This window comes from Brachyhypopomus gauderio, chromosome 18, assembly GCF_052324685.1.
Source record: "Brachyhypopomus gauderio isolate BG-103 chromosome 18, BGAUD_0.2, whole genome shotgun sequence".
Taxonomy (NCBI): Eukaryota; Metazoa; Chordata; class Actinopteri; order Gymnotiformes; family Hypopomidae; genus Brachyhypopomus; species Brachyhypopomus gauderio.
The window spans coordinates 14,440,967-14,455,751 of record NC_135228.1 but is presented as its reverse complement, the minus strand read 5'-3'; the positions used below and the strand labels follow the sequence as shown (position 1 = coordinate 14,455,751).

Genomic DNA, 14,785 nt, shown 5'->3' with positions numbered 1-14,785 from the left:
TGCATACATACATTATTCATCTAGATGGCACTCGCATTTTCTCATAATGAAGCATTATGAGGTTATGTGGGCATTATTGTATCAGTGCATGGCACTGTAATGTATGCAGTGTGAACTACGATAGCACAGGCTTCACAATGCCCACAGGTGCACTAGAGGCCCAGTAAGTTCTGGAACAGGTCACATTGTCCACAGATCATCTCTGTGTGCATGAGTAAGTTTGAAACCTCGAGGAAGTGTTATATGCAGTGTGTAGTGTGAAATGCGGCGAAGGGCGTGTGTCTGTGCATGTGTGTTCGTATGTTTATGCGTTCGAGTACGTTAGCGACTGAATGTATAAACGAGAGAGACAGAGATCGTTTGTGTTTGTGTATCTATGTGTGTGTGCGTGCGTGCATGTATGAGACACTCATCCTCACGGCCAGCGTGATCATATTCTGACTGCCTCCCTTCCCCTGGGAGCCACAAACTGTCATTTCAAATTTCCCTCCCATATACTCTTAACACGTTCAAAAATACCCCACCCCTATTTATCCCATCATACACACCCAACACACACACACACACCCAACACACACACACACACACATCAGCCTGGGGCCTTTCCCCACTGTGGAGGTGACCCTGCCACCACGGCTGTGAGGGAATGTCCAGCGCTAAGCACGGGCGTGTGGACGCTCGCTAGCTTGTCACAGTGCTCCCTGTCTCTCTCCTTCACCATATCCCTAATGATGAAGACAGCAGACAGCATGAGCTGAAGGGGCTAACTTCAGCAGAAAGAGTCGTGTATCTGCGCAGTCACACACGTTTGATCGGAGGAATTCTGTTAAAAATCATTTTTGAGCTTTGAATATAGGGAGGGCCAGTGTTCAGAGGTTTAGTTAGCCCATTAACGTTTTGAATAATATTGAGCGATATGCTGCTAGATTTAATGAGCCGCAGTCATCCCTCTTAAGCCATGCGGATCCTTTGTTAGGTGGATTTGGGTTAGTTAGCATCTCATCAGTTAGCGTCCTCAAATACTTTCATAACCCCTCCACACACACTCACACAAACGCCTCCCACACACAGCTCCCACACCCCAAAGGTCAACTTCCTTTTACTGCTACTGCAAATTTCTTCCTACTGTACCGCCGTCCTTCCTAATTTGCAAATTATTTACAGATCCAGAGAAGTGCTCTGGGCATCTACAAGCTACTTTAGAAAAGGGAGAGACACAGCACTGCTGTTGTGGAACGTTTGGAGCGTTGTTGGCATTTTGCCGAGATCGGGAGTTGGGTCCTCTTTGTGCTCATCAGTGGCCCAACTGCTGTGCGATTGACAGACCAGCCAGGTGCTGGACCCAGAAGATTGGAAACCCCCCTCACGGCAGCGGAGCGGAGGAAGGAGGGTGGAGGAAGGAGGGTGGAGCAGGGAGAGGGAGAGAGATGTGAAGGGAGAGCTGGGCCGGGCGTAAGTGCAGAGAGTGAGACAGAGGGCTGCGGATGGGTGGATTTTGGCTCCTTTGGTAGGCGCTATCAGTGCTGCTGTGCCCTGCTGTTCCCTCTCTCCATCTGGGCTCCCCCTCTCTCTCTCTCTCTCTCTCTCTTTCTCTCTCTCTCTCTCACTGCCTTGCTTTCATCTCTCTGCCTCTCCTCTTCCTCCTCTACCTCTGCCCTGTGTCTCCCTCATTCTCTGCCTCTCCTGTGCCCCCTGCTTCACTGCTGAATTATGCGGTAGGGTGTCAGGCAAGGGGGGTTGTTCCCTCTCTCCATCTGGGCTCTCTTTCTCTCTGCCTCTCTCTCTCTGCCTTTACAGTCTCTCCTTCTGTCTGTGCCTCACCTGGATCTCCCTCCTTCTGTGCATCTCTGCCTCATCTGTGCCTTCCTCTATCTCTGTCTCACCTGTGTCTCCCTCTGCCTCACTTGTGGTTCCCTCTCTCTGCGTCACCTGTGTCTCCCGTGCCTCTGCTGAAGGTGTCATGCAAGCAGTTGAAGGGATGTATTTTTTTCAAAGAAAAAGGAGATTCTGTGTTTTGAAAGAGGTCTGTGGGGGAGGATGTTCTCTTTGGCGCATGCATATATGTATATATATATATATATATATATATATATATATATATATATATATATATATATATATATATATATATATATATATATATATAGAGAGAGAGAGAGAGAGAGAGAGAGAGAGAGAGAGAAATTGAGATATATAATATATATACTTTTTATATACTTTTCTGTTTATTAATATATTTATTTTTTGGCTGGGCAAATCCTAAGAGGGGCCCGATTTATCTTCACAACTTAGCATACTTGTCTATTTTTACCTCTCTGTTTTGTCTTTTGTCTCCCTTCTATCTCTCTTGGTCTCTCTCTCTTTCTCTCTCTTTCAGTCCCTCCTGTTAAGAGATGTGAGTCACCTTTGAAACATCCAGAAACAGGCCTCTTGTGGTTTGACACCATTTGTTATGGTGCTCTGAACTTTTTGTCTGCTGTTCTACTTGCTCAGGTGTTTTATGATTTGCACCTTTAGATGAAGTGTGAGGTGTGAGCTCTAAATCATACGATAACAAATAAAGAACTCCTGTAAGGCTGAGGGGAGGCTGATGTAGACGGGGTGCAGACAATTCTTGCAGACACTTAAAGAAGCTTCAGTTCTCATGAAGATTTCCTGCTGTACGTTCTATCCTTTTTCACTCATCGACAGTAGGTCACACACACACACACACACACACACACACACACACACACACACACACACACACACACACACACACACACACCTACAGACTCATGTATCTGAGGTGGGGAGTAACTGTAAGTGTACACTTTACTAGGAAAAATATAGTAAGGTGCCACAGGTTGATTTATGAGTTTGAATAATGGATATATATTATTTTTTTCCAGACAAGAAGGATGGCAGAGGCTTGACTAAGCACTTAACAGAACTGATGTGAATATGGAGAGAAAACCATGTGAATGTGAAGGATTCCAGGTGTAGTGCAGAGTATGAGTTTGGAGAAGCATTACTGAATGCTCACCTCACAAGCAGAATACTGTGGATTTCTTTCTCATGTACTTCACTAAAGAAAGAACAATCAAATGTTCAATTCAGCCCTCTGGAAATCACTGTGATTTCAAACACTGCTTTGATCCCCTTGGAGTACTGCAATCCTGAATGTATTATAAAGGAAAAAATACATAATACATAAAATAAGCTTCAGATTATATAAGTTCACCACATATTCCAAATATATAAACACAGAGTTTATTTTATTTTTTTCTCCTTGTTGTTATTTTCCTTCTTCTCATATCAGGCTGATCAGAAATAAGGGACTGAAGTCCAGAGGCAGAATCTCAGAATAAGAAATAGGCCATTTTAAAATAAATAGTCTACAGATAAAGGAAGGTTTTGCTCTGTTTGGTCTTTAACCAGGTCTCTTTCATCAGTCTGCTGTCTAAAACGCCTGTGCCCAAGGCCCATTGGGTGAGCGCCTTTCGTAACGTGCTGTTTGGCTTTTCGTAATGAACCAGCAGACCTGAAGGAAAATAATGTGGAACTGAGCTTAAAACAACTGGAGAATATAAGGAGGAACCTGACAGTGACTATGATTTCAGCGATAGGTGGTGTGAATTTGACACATTTGTAAAAGAATGACAGCATTTCAAATATTTTTTGTTCCTGTTTTTCAACTTCTAAACCCCCCCAACACTGGTAGACAACCACAGTTTGATGGTGGAGGTCATCAACACAGACACCTGCTTGTCCTAGAGGTCTAATTTTGAAACTATTAGTAGAACAAAATAGAATAGAATAGTAATAGAACCCCAAAATTGCTTAAAGAGAAACTAGCTTTTCATTTCTAGGTTATTGAGGGCTAAAATACGATTTTTATGAAATACAGGCATGTGGTTATTGCCTCACCAACCTGTCATACTTTATTAATTTATTCAGAGCAGTTAGGTTGCATAACACAGACCTTTATACCTTTGGTTTATAACAAAATCGAGTAAGTAGGCCTGCTGCTTGTCTTCACTACCTATTTTGGTCAGTCAGTAGTTGTAATCTAACAATAGCTCACTGTCTCCATGGTTTAGGTCACTCTCTGGTCGAATAGTTGGGGGTGTCTGGTGGTTCTTCACCCTCATCATCATCTCCTCATACACGGCTAACCTGGCTGCCTTCCTCACGGTGGAGAGGATGGTGTCACCCATAGAGAGCGCTGAAGACCTGGCCAAGCAAACTGAGATTGCATATGGGACCTTGGATGGAGGATCCACCAAAGAGTTCTTCAGAGTGAGAGATTAGCTTCAGTTGAGGGATAAAATGTGTCACGTGTTTTCCAGTACTTAAAATTGCAAAAATAGAGAAATTGTGCTAAGCAACACTGAAAAATTTCAAATACATAAGAATTTCCTGTACAAGTATTGGTAGCAATTACATGTGAATCATCTGTAACTCTAATACGTTGCTTTCTCATGGCCCCTTCACTCCCATCTTTCAATCATCTTCAAACGTATATGTATATGGAAACAAATCTTTGTTTGTTTCCACTCTCAGAGATCCAAGATAGCTGTGTTTGAGAAGATGTGGTCCTACATGAAATCTGCAGACCCCTCCGTGTTTGTGAAAACCACTGACGAGGGCGTGGTTAGAGTGAGAAAGTCCAAGGGCAAGTACGCCTACCTCCTGGAGTCCACCATGAACGAGTACATCGAACAGCGCAAGCCCTGCGACACCATGAAGGTCGGAGGCAACCTGGACTCCAAGGGCTATGGAGTGGCCACGCCCAAAGGCTCTGCCCTGAGGTAAAATTAGCGCACTGGCTAACCAGCCAAAGCCAACAAGCACTTACTTTTGAAAATGACCTTGACTATAAAGGGTAGAGAGTTTACACTGAAAACAGATTATTGTTTGGTTATTACAGAATAAAGCAAAAAGTCATTTAGATATTGTTGTTTTTGTTTATTACACAACAAACTCACCAAATGTGAAATCTTAGGTTTGGCACTGATTCATCAGCTTTTGTTATGATAAGAAAATATCATTTGTTGTTTGAGTATCAGTTAATCTGATGACTCAGATATGGTTTCCTGAGTAAACTCTCTTTCCAGATATGAACTTGAAATATTTGTGGCTGTCTTTATCTCTGTCCTACTGTATAAACAAATACTGCTCATGATACATGATGTAATTTAAATCCTTTGTGCCTCATATTTTCATTGTAATAAGTGATATTGTTAATGTGATATGTGTGTAAATGCCACACTAATGCTCTTGTGTTTATTGATTGTCTCAGAATTCGCTCCATGGTATCCATGCATCCCACACCATTACAGCACCACCCATATACTGAGCTCTCATAACCTCACAGATATGAAGCAGACACTGTAGTAATCCCATTACTAACAAATTAACACCTGCATGGTTTACAAAAGAAGAGAGGTGGGCCAAACACGGACCGGAAAAACATGCTGAAGTGGAAAATGTGGACATTTTCCCAGGTGGTACTGCTTTTAACCCCAGTAAGGGCGAGCAGGCCCTTCAGCATGTAGCACATTCTCCCGAATAGAGACATTGCCAAAAGATTTGGGACTCATTAACATCATTCTGGAGCTCATGGCATCACATTCCATGTAATATGTTGCTTTCCATCAAAATGCTGTTGTTTCCTTTACACTCTGCCTGTGAATCTTCCTCACAAAGCAACGTATTTCAGAGAGCAAAGGTCATGGATGAAGCACACCTGCTAGTCACCCATGAGCTGACCTCCTTCCAACCCCAACCCTCCGCGCTCGGCGGGTGGGCTCGGAAGGAGCTCAGGGGGTTTTACTGAGAAAGACAGTGTTGGCCCAGAGAGGAGCAGACCCACGGTCCGTTCCCTTTCCTTCCCAGCGGTCCTTTCTGCCACGGGGCAGGAGGGCGTCCCCGGGACCGCGCGGGTGGAGAAGCAGACGACGGCTGGGGGGAGGGAGGAGCAGGATCGTTACCGGGGCTCTGGCCACAGCGGCAGACACCTGAGAGCTAACTTCCCAATGGATTACCCAGCTCTCCTTTGACCTGTCCCAGCATAATAGGAAATTAACAACCTAGCCGGTGATAATCTGAAGCATACCGGGTTAATCTGAGAGTCTTTTTCCATAGGCCAAAAGACCAGTCCATGATTACGAGCTTACATCCAGAGCACTGTTAATGGCCTCTCTTCCCTTCCCAACAATCAATGTCTTACTTGGTAAAATCTGTCACGCATTGGTCACACTGCATTTTTATGACATCACACAAGACAACTAAGATGTCTTGTAGAGTCAGGCACACAATCAGATGAGTTTTACTTAATTTTACGTTTGTTTGTTTATTTTACTTCTTTAGACTAACTCACTTTTTATCCCCCACTACCTCTGCCTCACCGTACCATTCTCACCACTCACGCTGACCCCAATTATGTTATTATCATTTCAAGAAACCCAGTAAACCTGGCAGTGTTAAAACTGAACGAGCAGGGCCTCTTGGACAAATTGAAAAACAAATGGTGGTACGACAAGGGCGAGTGCGGCAGCGGGGGAGGTGATTCCAAGGTCAGCCACAGTATGAGCCATCCGGCTGGTAACCACGGCGCTGGGGGGTAACCGGCAACCACTGACACCAAACACTCCGGCCGCTCGCCTGCTGCCTGCATTTCTGCACCCTGCGGCTATAAACCACAATATTATATATAAATATTATAATTATCAATTATAATTGATAAATTGATATGTAGTCTATTATGATTTCTTAATACAAAACAAAGGCGTGCATATCTGAGTGTTTCCACTTCTTGCCGGTTACCCAAAGTGATATAGTAATACACATCTTGCAGTAGGGAGCCAGAGAGCTAGATGGAGTATTAATGCATATCACTTTGGCAGTGACACTTTACTCAGACTTGTGAAATGTGATGTTTCTTCCCCTTTCTTTGATCTACTTGTAGACACGTAGCACACATGAGTACTTATATTATGGGTGTATGTTTGCTTAAATGCTGAATAACATAAGATAACATGGGTAATGTTATTTATGTTATTTCCCTGGTTGAAGAATCCCCGTAAACCTAGCGGTGTTGAAGCTCAATGAGCAAGCCGTCTTAGACAAACTGAAAAACAAATGGTGGTACGATAAAGGCGAGTGTGGAAGCAAGGACTCCGGAAGAAAGGTCAGTTCACACGCTGGTGCCTCGCCTCACTCAGAGAGGAGGCCTCAGGCCCCCACACCCCCCCCCGTTGCCCTTCTCCAATCTGCCATTTACCCCAAAACACAGACAACACACGTGGCCCTTTGTGCTAACAACATTCCGTCATTCGCTCCGCGAGGTGCCTTGGGGTCTAAGAAAAGCAATAAATGTCTCTGTCCCTGTCTCTCTCTCTCCTGTCCTTGGTGATTACGATTAGGGGTATTTGGTCTTTGCTAGCAGGCTTTCAAAACAGTAGTAGTACTCGGGGACTGTAACCTGCTGTTGATTTTTGGAGTCTGAGAGCACTGTTCTTACCGCTACGCACGCGATATGTAGCCAAAAGCATTTCCAGAACAGATGACGAATTCAGACTATTGTACGGCGTACAGGATAGTGGTTGCCCATAGTGATCAAACTGGATGTCATCAGCAGTGTTCATTAAATCATCAAATACATTTTAAGGTTAAGGGCTGTGAAGCTGATGATTAGATACGATGTCATAGACCTCCTGCTCCATTCTTTTGAAGTACGGTCATTAGCTAAACAATTATTATCGTTCATCTCGATCTATGCACCGTTACCCTCATGAGTAAATGACAGGTTGGAGTGAAGCGTGCCTCTGTTTAATCCCGTCCCTCCCCAGAGAGGTCCGTGGTGCTGTCTATTCTTGTCCATGTCTCGGAGACAGTGTGCATGCTGTTGGATGAGACCTCGGTGCGGTGGCCAAACTCCTGCATGCCACGGGCTCCCACCAGCACTAATGTGATGTCACGACCACCCGGGACAGGGGAAGCACTCGCAGGGCACTAGCGTGGCCTACATTCCACACAAAAGTGCACAAAAGGCTTCCGTTCCAGTCGAGCTCCCAAAGACTTCTTAACTTTGCTGTTTGCTCTGTAAAAAAAATATAAAGTCGTTTAGATTGTAGGATGGGGAGATATTGTAGCTGACATTTATTATTTCCATGATAGATATTATATATGTAAACAAAAGGAAGAAAACGAGATGAGTGTGTCGAAGTGTGATATGTGTTATTCCAGTTTGTGACGTACGCATGCCTTTGCATGACATAGAAAACCCTACGTACAGTGTGTGGAGTAGATATGTTTTATAACTGCCAATATTTTAAATAAATCTGATATAATAATTATGACATTTAACATTAGCACTATCCATTCTATGCAAGCTTCATAGTGCACTATACTGTGTGTCATAGCTGTAGTTTTGTGTGTTAATATATTGGATAACCTAAGGAACAGGAATAAGGTGTATGTGTGTGTGTTTGTTTGTGCTTTTGTGAGTGTGTGTGTGTACTTCTGTGTTTGTGCATGTGTCTGTGTGTGTGTTTGTGTATGATGCTGTTCTTGGGTATCTTATTGTATTCTCTGCACTGTGCAGGATAAGACCAGTGCCCTGAGCCTCAGCAATGTGGCTGGGGTCTTCTACATTCTCATTGGAGGACTGGGGCTAGCCATGCTGGTGGCCTTGGTTGAGTTCTGTTACAAGTCCAGGATCGAGTCTCGGAGAATGAAGGTGTGTAAAACAAATGCTTTCACACATTCTGCATGATCCAGTGAAGAAAAGATAACCACCGTTTCATTCTCATGACCTTGGCGAAAACATTTTTCCCGTTTTTGTCTTTTTTATTGCCAGAAACTGACTAAAGTAGTTCTGCTAAGGCCAAATCACCAACCGTATTTTGGTGGAAGTCCATTAATTGGTGCGAAGTACTTGCCACTATTATGCGTGCTTGACTGCTGCCCTCCGTCTACCCTGCTTCCTCTAGACGTGAGGGTGTTAGCAGCAAAGAGGCAACCGGGGGCGGGTGTGATACAGTCGAGCCTCCTACCGTGCCTTTCTAATCCTGGCACACACTTCCTTCAAACGCTTTTCTGCTGTCGCCATGAAAAAATTAGGAAGAAATACAGTGACATATTTAGATTCAATTACCCATGGAACCATGCAGTGAGTCATAATTTTATTTCAGGTCAGGTAGTGGGGTGGTGGGGGGGGGGGGGGGGGGACATGGAAATGACATTTTTAAACCTGTCTGTATGGCCCGGTCCAATTGAGAAGGTGGTTTCTGCCTCTCAAATGGCAGCCGTTAGAGACGTGTCTGCCAACGAATGGACCGTTTCGGTTGCTGAAGCGCTTCACTGCAGTGCTGTACGCGAAGCTTGTTGTCAGATGCCATTCGTGGCATTTCTGCTGCTCTGTCTAAGCACCAAACAGCCTCCATCTTCGCGCGTCAAGCCCGACTCGGGCGGCCCTGACCGCTGCGTAACTGCCATGCTTACATCACAGCGGCCACAAAACCGCCACCACGGTGGGAACAATAACTCTGCATCAGATCTCAGATCTCAGTGCGGTCGGCCGACGTGTGCCGGATTTGAATCATTCATTGGGGGACTGTGGACAGGTCCTGTTTTCACATCATTAACTTCTGCTTTTAGCCTGCAGGATGCCATTACGCTAAATTAACGTGGGCTCAAGTGGGTTCTCAGCGTACACTTATTGTATTGTTATTATTATTTTTAACTGCTGAGCTATTGGGACAATCTGTCCACATGACAGAGATGTACAGTTCAAGTGAAACTGTGTCATTCACCTAATTTATGCCTGAGTGAGTATACATTACATGAATTAGTTTTATTATGTATCATTATTAAGCATTTTTCTACAGGTTTGTCGTAGCAAGACTAGATCCTGTTTAAAGGCCTTGTTTTCTCCAGATGGGTGTTAGCAGCCTGTCTGTGTCCTGTGCCGACGGGGGTAAGCAGTCTGTCTGTGGCATGTCTGCTGTCTCCCCCAACACCGTTTTTCCTCTCCCACAGCAAATCATTGATGCAGCCATGATGGGGTCCAGCCTGACGCACATGGGCAGCGGGGGGGAGAATGGGCGCGTGGTGGCCCACGACTTCCCCAAAGGGGCACAGACTCTACCCTGCATGGGCCAGGCGGCGGGCATGGGACTCAGCACCACGGGCATGTAGATGGGCACCGACTCCCCCCCCCCCCCTATGCACCCCCCCTCCCCCCCACTGCCACGCAGATGGACAGAGGAGACGTGATAGACACACGCAGAGAGGGAAGCCACACAGAGAAGCATCGCACTGCACTTCAACCAAAATGGACTTTGCTGACTACACACTCTGGACTCTTGGAGACGAGAGAGCAGGAGGGGCAGAAACTTTTTTTCTAAGGAGGGTTTTTGTTTTTTTTTAAGCCAATCTGGTGCAATAAGGAGCCTGTGTGGGGATTTTTGTATGAAGCGTTTCGTGGAGCCGCGTGAAGCAGGACCTCCCACCCAATCTAAGGACAGTAACATTTGCACTGTGCCATTTCCTTCGTTTGGTCTCATTTTGTTTTCCTGTGCTGCTGTTGTGTGGATAAACCCTTTGTTCTGTGGTAATTTGCCTCTTGTGTATATTTCGTCAGCATAGCTACATGGAGGCCATCCCAAAGTCAAACCTTAAACCGTCCTCTCACCCATGGTGACGAGTGATGTACTTCATACGGTGTGAGATTGGTCTATAGGACACTCTGGAACTGGTTGGGGCGTGGGATGCAACGTTTTGTGGTGTTTCGGTTCTATTTACAGGATGTCAAAAGGTCTTCCTCCGTCATTAAACGTGTTTGCTCAAACCTCTGCCAATGCATCCCGATAAGATTGTTCTCTGAGAGAAAGGAGCAGATATCTCTGGCTCTGTCTCCCTCTGCCCTGGTGAATGTGATGAATCACCTGCTCCCGGTCTCTGAGCCATGATTAGATCTGAGACACAGTAAGAGAGAGAGAGAGAGAGAGAGAGAGAGAGAGAGAGAGAGAGAGAGAGTTGAAACAAAAGACATTGCAGGAATGCTGTATATATATACTGAGTGTTTGACTCTGAATGCCCAATCCCCCTTTTTCCCATCGTGGTTTGATCCAGCATTGTCTTCCACTGCCAGCATCTCCTCATGTGTGAGACGTTATGAGCGTGTCCTTCCCACAGTGAGCTGTAAACGAGATGTCATCTGCAGGAGTTGCCCATCCTTCTCGTTATTGAGAAAATTCGTTTATTGGATATTATACACTATATATGGCCATACACTGGAGACTTCACAGTTTGCTGAAAGCCATGAAGAGAGTGAGATAATCTGGTGTTATAACACTGCTGTTGCAATATCATGAAAACACACAGGGAGATATTTCCCATTAGGAGCACTAGTAGTTTGTGGGTTGACATTAACTCAGTGATTGAATGCGTTGCTTCTAACAGTGGGTTTGGGGGGGGGGGGGGGGGGTAGCAGTCCCGTTATCTGCTTATTAGTCTCACTGCTGTCACATTCACAGTCACATTTCATGTGCTGTAAAAAATGACGTTGAAAACAAACACAGGCCAATAACAAATGGTCCACTTTTGAGAGGAGAAATGGTGCCACTCAAACCATTTTCGAATTTTTAAGTAGTATGTGGCTGACGGTCCAGCGAACCATAAACCTGGGTCAAGCGGGTCAGGTATTTGATCCTGATGAGGTCCTGCTGTCCTGCTTTGGTGAGGTAAATGACGTAAGGCTGAAATAGGCTGTTTCCGTCAGAGCCATACTCCTAATGGACCTATCTATAGTACATGACACTGAGTGACCAGAATGTCATCGTAAAGCACAAGAAGACATTTTACACAAGAGCAATCATCACATCAGCCCTTGGGCAAAGCCCCTGCTCGGTGTCAGCCAGGCCTGCCTGTGGGCTATGGATTCAACCTCCATCTCTGTGTTTCCTCAAATAAACTCTATGGCAAAGCACAGTGGGGCTGAGTGATAATACCTACTACTGGTCTTTTTATACCTGAACTGATTTGTAAAAAATTACTGAATTATTTAAAAAAGAGAAAAAAAAAGTTTGATCTTAATATGATGTGGTGTGTTCATGCTGAAAACTGACGCTTTTATTGTTTTACATTTGATGGATTATTAATTTGGTATCATTTCATTTGTTTTTGATCTTGTAATTGGTGGGTTTTTGTCCTATATATTGTTTCTTTTTGGTTGGACAGTAATTTTCCTTTCCGAACAGTCTGTTCCTTTTTATTCACATCAGTCTTTAAAAAAATACCTTTCAGAAAAAGGGTAGGAAGACATGACTTGAATTCTGAAACTGATGAAAAGAAAACATATTGAAAAGGATTGCTGAGAAATAAACTTTTGTAACCACCGTGCAGGTTTGTGGCTTTATCTCTCTCTCTCTCTCTCTCTCTCTCTCTCTCTCTCTCTCTCTCTCCCATTTCTCTCACATATATTTTGACAAACAACATGAATCAACTTGAATTCAGAGTGGTAATTCCACAGCAGCTTCTAAAATCCTCGTTTTGGGACGGATTGTGGTTGGGTGCTTGGGGTTGTGTGGTTCACTCTGTCTCATTTACTCACTATTGTGGTGTTCCATTTTACCATCTCATCTCCTGCAGCTCAGACTAAACGGGAACCGCGGATCATCGTACTCCCGTTGCAGTGCCGTGTTGATATAAAACTACTATACACGGCACTGTCGCGCCCTGCGAGCTCTTTCAGTTGCCTCTTGGAGTGTGGTATCGATCTCAATAAATGCCACATTTGTTCTTTCTGTTTTATCCCCCCCGTAGGCCTGGCCTTTCTGCGCAAGCTGCCTGGCGAAAAACAGCCCTCTCTCACTCAAAGTCAATCACGAGAAGGTGCCATGGGCTTTTATGTGATGCAGAGCGTTCAATAACGTCAGCACTGTCTAGAGGCCGCTAAATCAATGCTTCTGGATATGCATTTGTCTCGGGGTGCATGAATACACCTAGACGTATTGTTATTTTTTTTTTATACCTACATATTTTACTCTGCCTGAGGCTAATGAAAGAGGGTATGATTCTCGTTTCCTCCTTGTCCTGCTGGTATGGGCTCACCAGGCTGTGTTGTTTGATTGTGAAGATGAGATATCATCAGGCAAACTGTACAGAAGATTTGCATTCCATTAATGTCAGTAGACACTTATCAGATCAGAAGATGCAAATAACCGTCAGGCTCTTGTTGGCATGTTTTTATGCTCTGAAATATAAGAACAGATTGGAAGTGACATATGATGTGTCTCTTTATAAAATAACTTAGAAATGGTCCCTTTATACAAGCTCTATGTTGTGTCTTCAACCTGCATGAACCAAGTTCAGCTGCAAAATCTCCATTCGTTGACTTTTCAGCTCTGAATCTAAATATGTAGCATTATATTGTTGTCTGACGTTGCTTCGAATTTAGACTTCAAAACACTGCACATTTGGTAATTATGTAAGCAGCAATTTTCTTGCATCCTCACTTCTGACGTTATTATTCATCAAAGGTGAAATATCTTAAACTGATATTCCAACACTTGTTGCAAAGCACCTCACCTGGATTTAAGAAAACCATGTTCAGAACCTGCCAGGACTAGGCTGTCTTAAGGCCAGGCCTGTTTCCAGAAACAAACCCACTAAGTCCACCCCTAGTCCCGTGCCAGGTCAACCTGGCGGTGCATACAGCTTGAAGAGCCATGGGCTATAATCTCCGACGCCGGAGCCCAATTCGCACAGGGTGAACTTGAAACACTGCATACAACGGCACACAGCATACTCAGCTATTATAATCCACAGATGCATGCTAAACAGGAGCCAGTGCTCTGTAATTAAGATCCATCCATTTGTTACATGTCCTGTTCTCTCATTAAAACTTGTCCCAGGTGCTTACGTCGTGTCACAAAGGTGAAGGCGGGTAGCAGACACCTCTACAGCACTGCCGCTATGCTGAGCCCACAGTCAGCTCCAAAGAGCACAAAGCTCTGTCCAAGGAAAGACAGACTTTTGTTCCGGTTCTAAAGTATGAGGCCTGCTTCTTTTGACAGCAAGCAGGATGGGAACAGGTTACAAAACAAATAATCTGCAGGTCTATAAACAAAACAACATGGGGAAAGCCAAAGGCAATCACAACTGCTATTGCATGGCCAATTATTGAATTTCTCTGCAGTCAGTCGACCGACGGTCTCCATAGTTACTGTAAAAGGTGCTCGGAAAATAAAAACGCCAGACCCCTCTGAAGTGCTTTGTGAGCCTCATTCAACTGATTTTCGCCCTATTACTCGCACAATGGGCCGTATTTCACACCACCAGGCTTTCTCAATCATTTACGGCCAGGGGAAGTGCAGAAAGGAAGAGGAGTGAACCGTCGCGGGGGACTCGGCAGTACTCAGCGGAACAGTAAACATCATTCAGTCCATCTCTCCTCCCGGACAAAGCGGAAAAGCAGCCGAGCTGCCTCGCGGTGTCTTGGATTACGATTATCAGGATGTTTTCCTAAAGCCTCAGCAAGTAAGAGGAAGCGTTTCAAATGAACCCCAAGGAGTTATTGAACCCGGCAAATGTTCACCCCCCATGCTGCGCTGATAAAACACTTAAAGAGCAACATGTTCCTCCATATGCCCGTCATTCTGTCTCCACCGAGCCCTCCCTGGCACGCAGGCGCATCCACGGCAGTGATTTATATTCACTGTGGGTTGCTCCACTCTTATGTGGGATAATGCGAGATTTGTTTGATGTTTCGTTCTAAGTAGTCTCTCCTCTGTGC

At 44.7% G+C, this 14,785-nt stretch overlaps 1 protein-coding gene across 5 annotated transcripts in view; it reads left to right on the top strand.

The window, feature by feature from the left end:
* The window catches only part of gria1b (glutamate receptor, ionotropic, AMPA 1b), a 41,292-nt gene extending 30,267 nt beyond the window's left edge, over positions 1 to 11,025 (top strand). Inside the window, exons 12-16 of one of the 5 annotated variants that reach the window (XR_013122046.1) lie at positions 4,083 to 4,281; positions 4,546 to 4,793; positions 6,446 to 6,560; positions 7,060 to 7,174; positions 8,591 to 8,725. Coding sequence is in view for 3 of the 5 variants with exons in the window: in XM_076979720.1 (XP_076835835.1) it covers positions 4,083 to 4,281; positions 4,546 to 4,793; positions 7,060 to 7,174; positions 8,591 to 8,725; positions 10,027 to 10,185 (856 nt within the window). In the remaining 2 variants the exon portion in view is untranslated. Of the gene's footprint in view, positions 1 to 4,082; positions 4,282 to 4,545; positions 4,794 to 6,445; positions 7,231 to 8,590; positions 8,726 to 10,026 lie in introns of those variants that run through there. The other 4 variants (XM_076979720.1, XM_076979719.1, XR_013122045.1 and 1 more) reach the window with 4 other exon arrangements.
* The last annotated feature ends 3,760 nt before the right edge of the window (positions 11,026 to 14,785 follow it).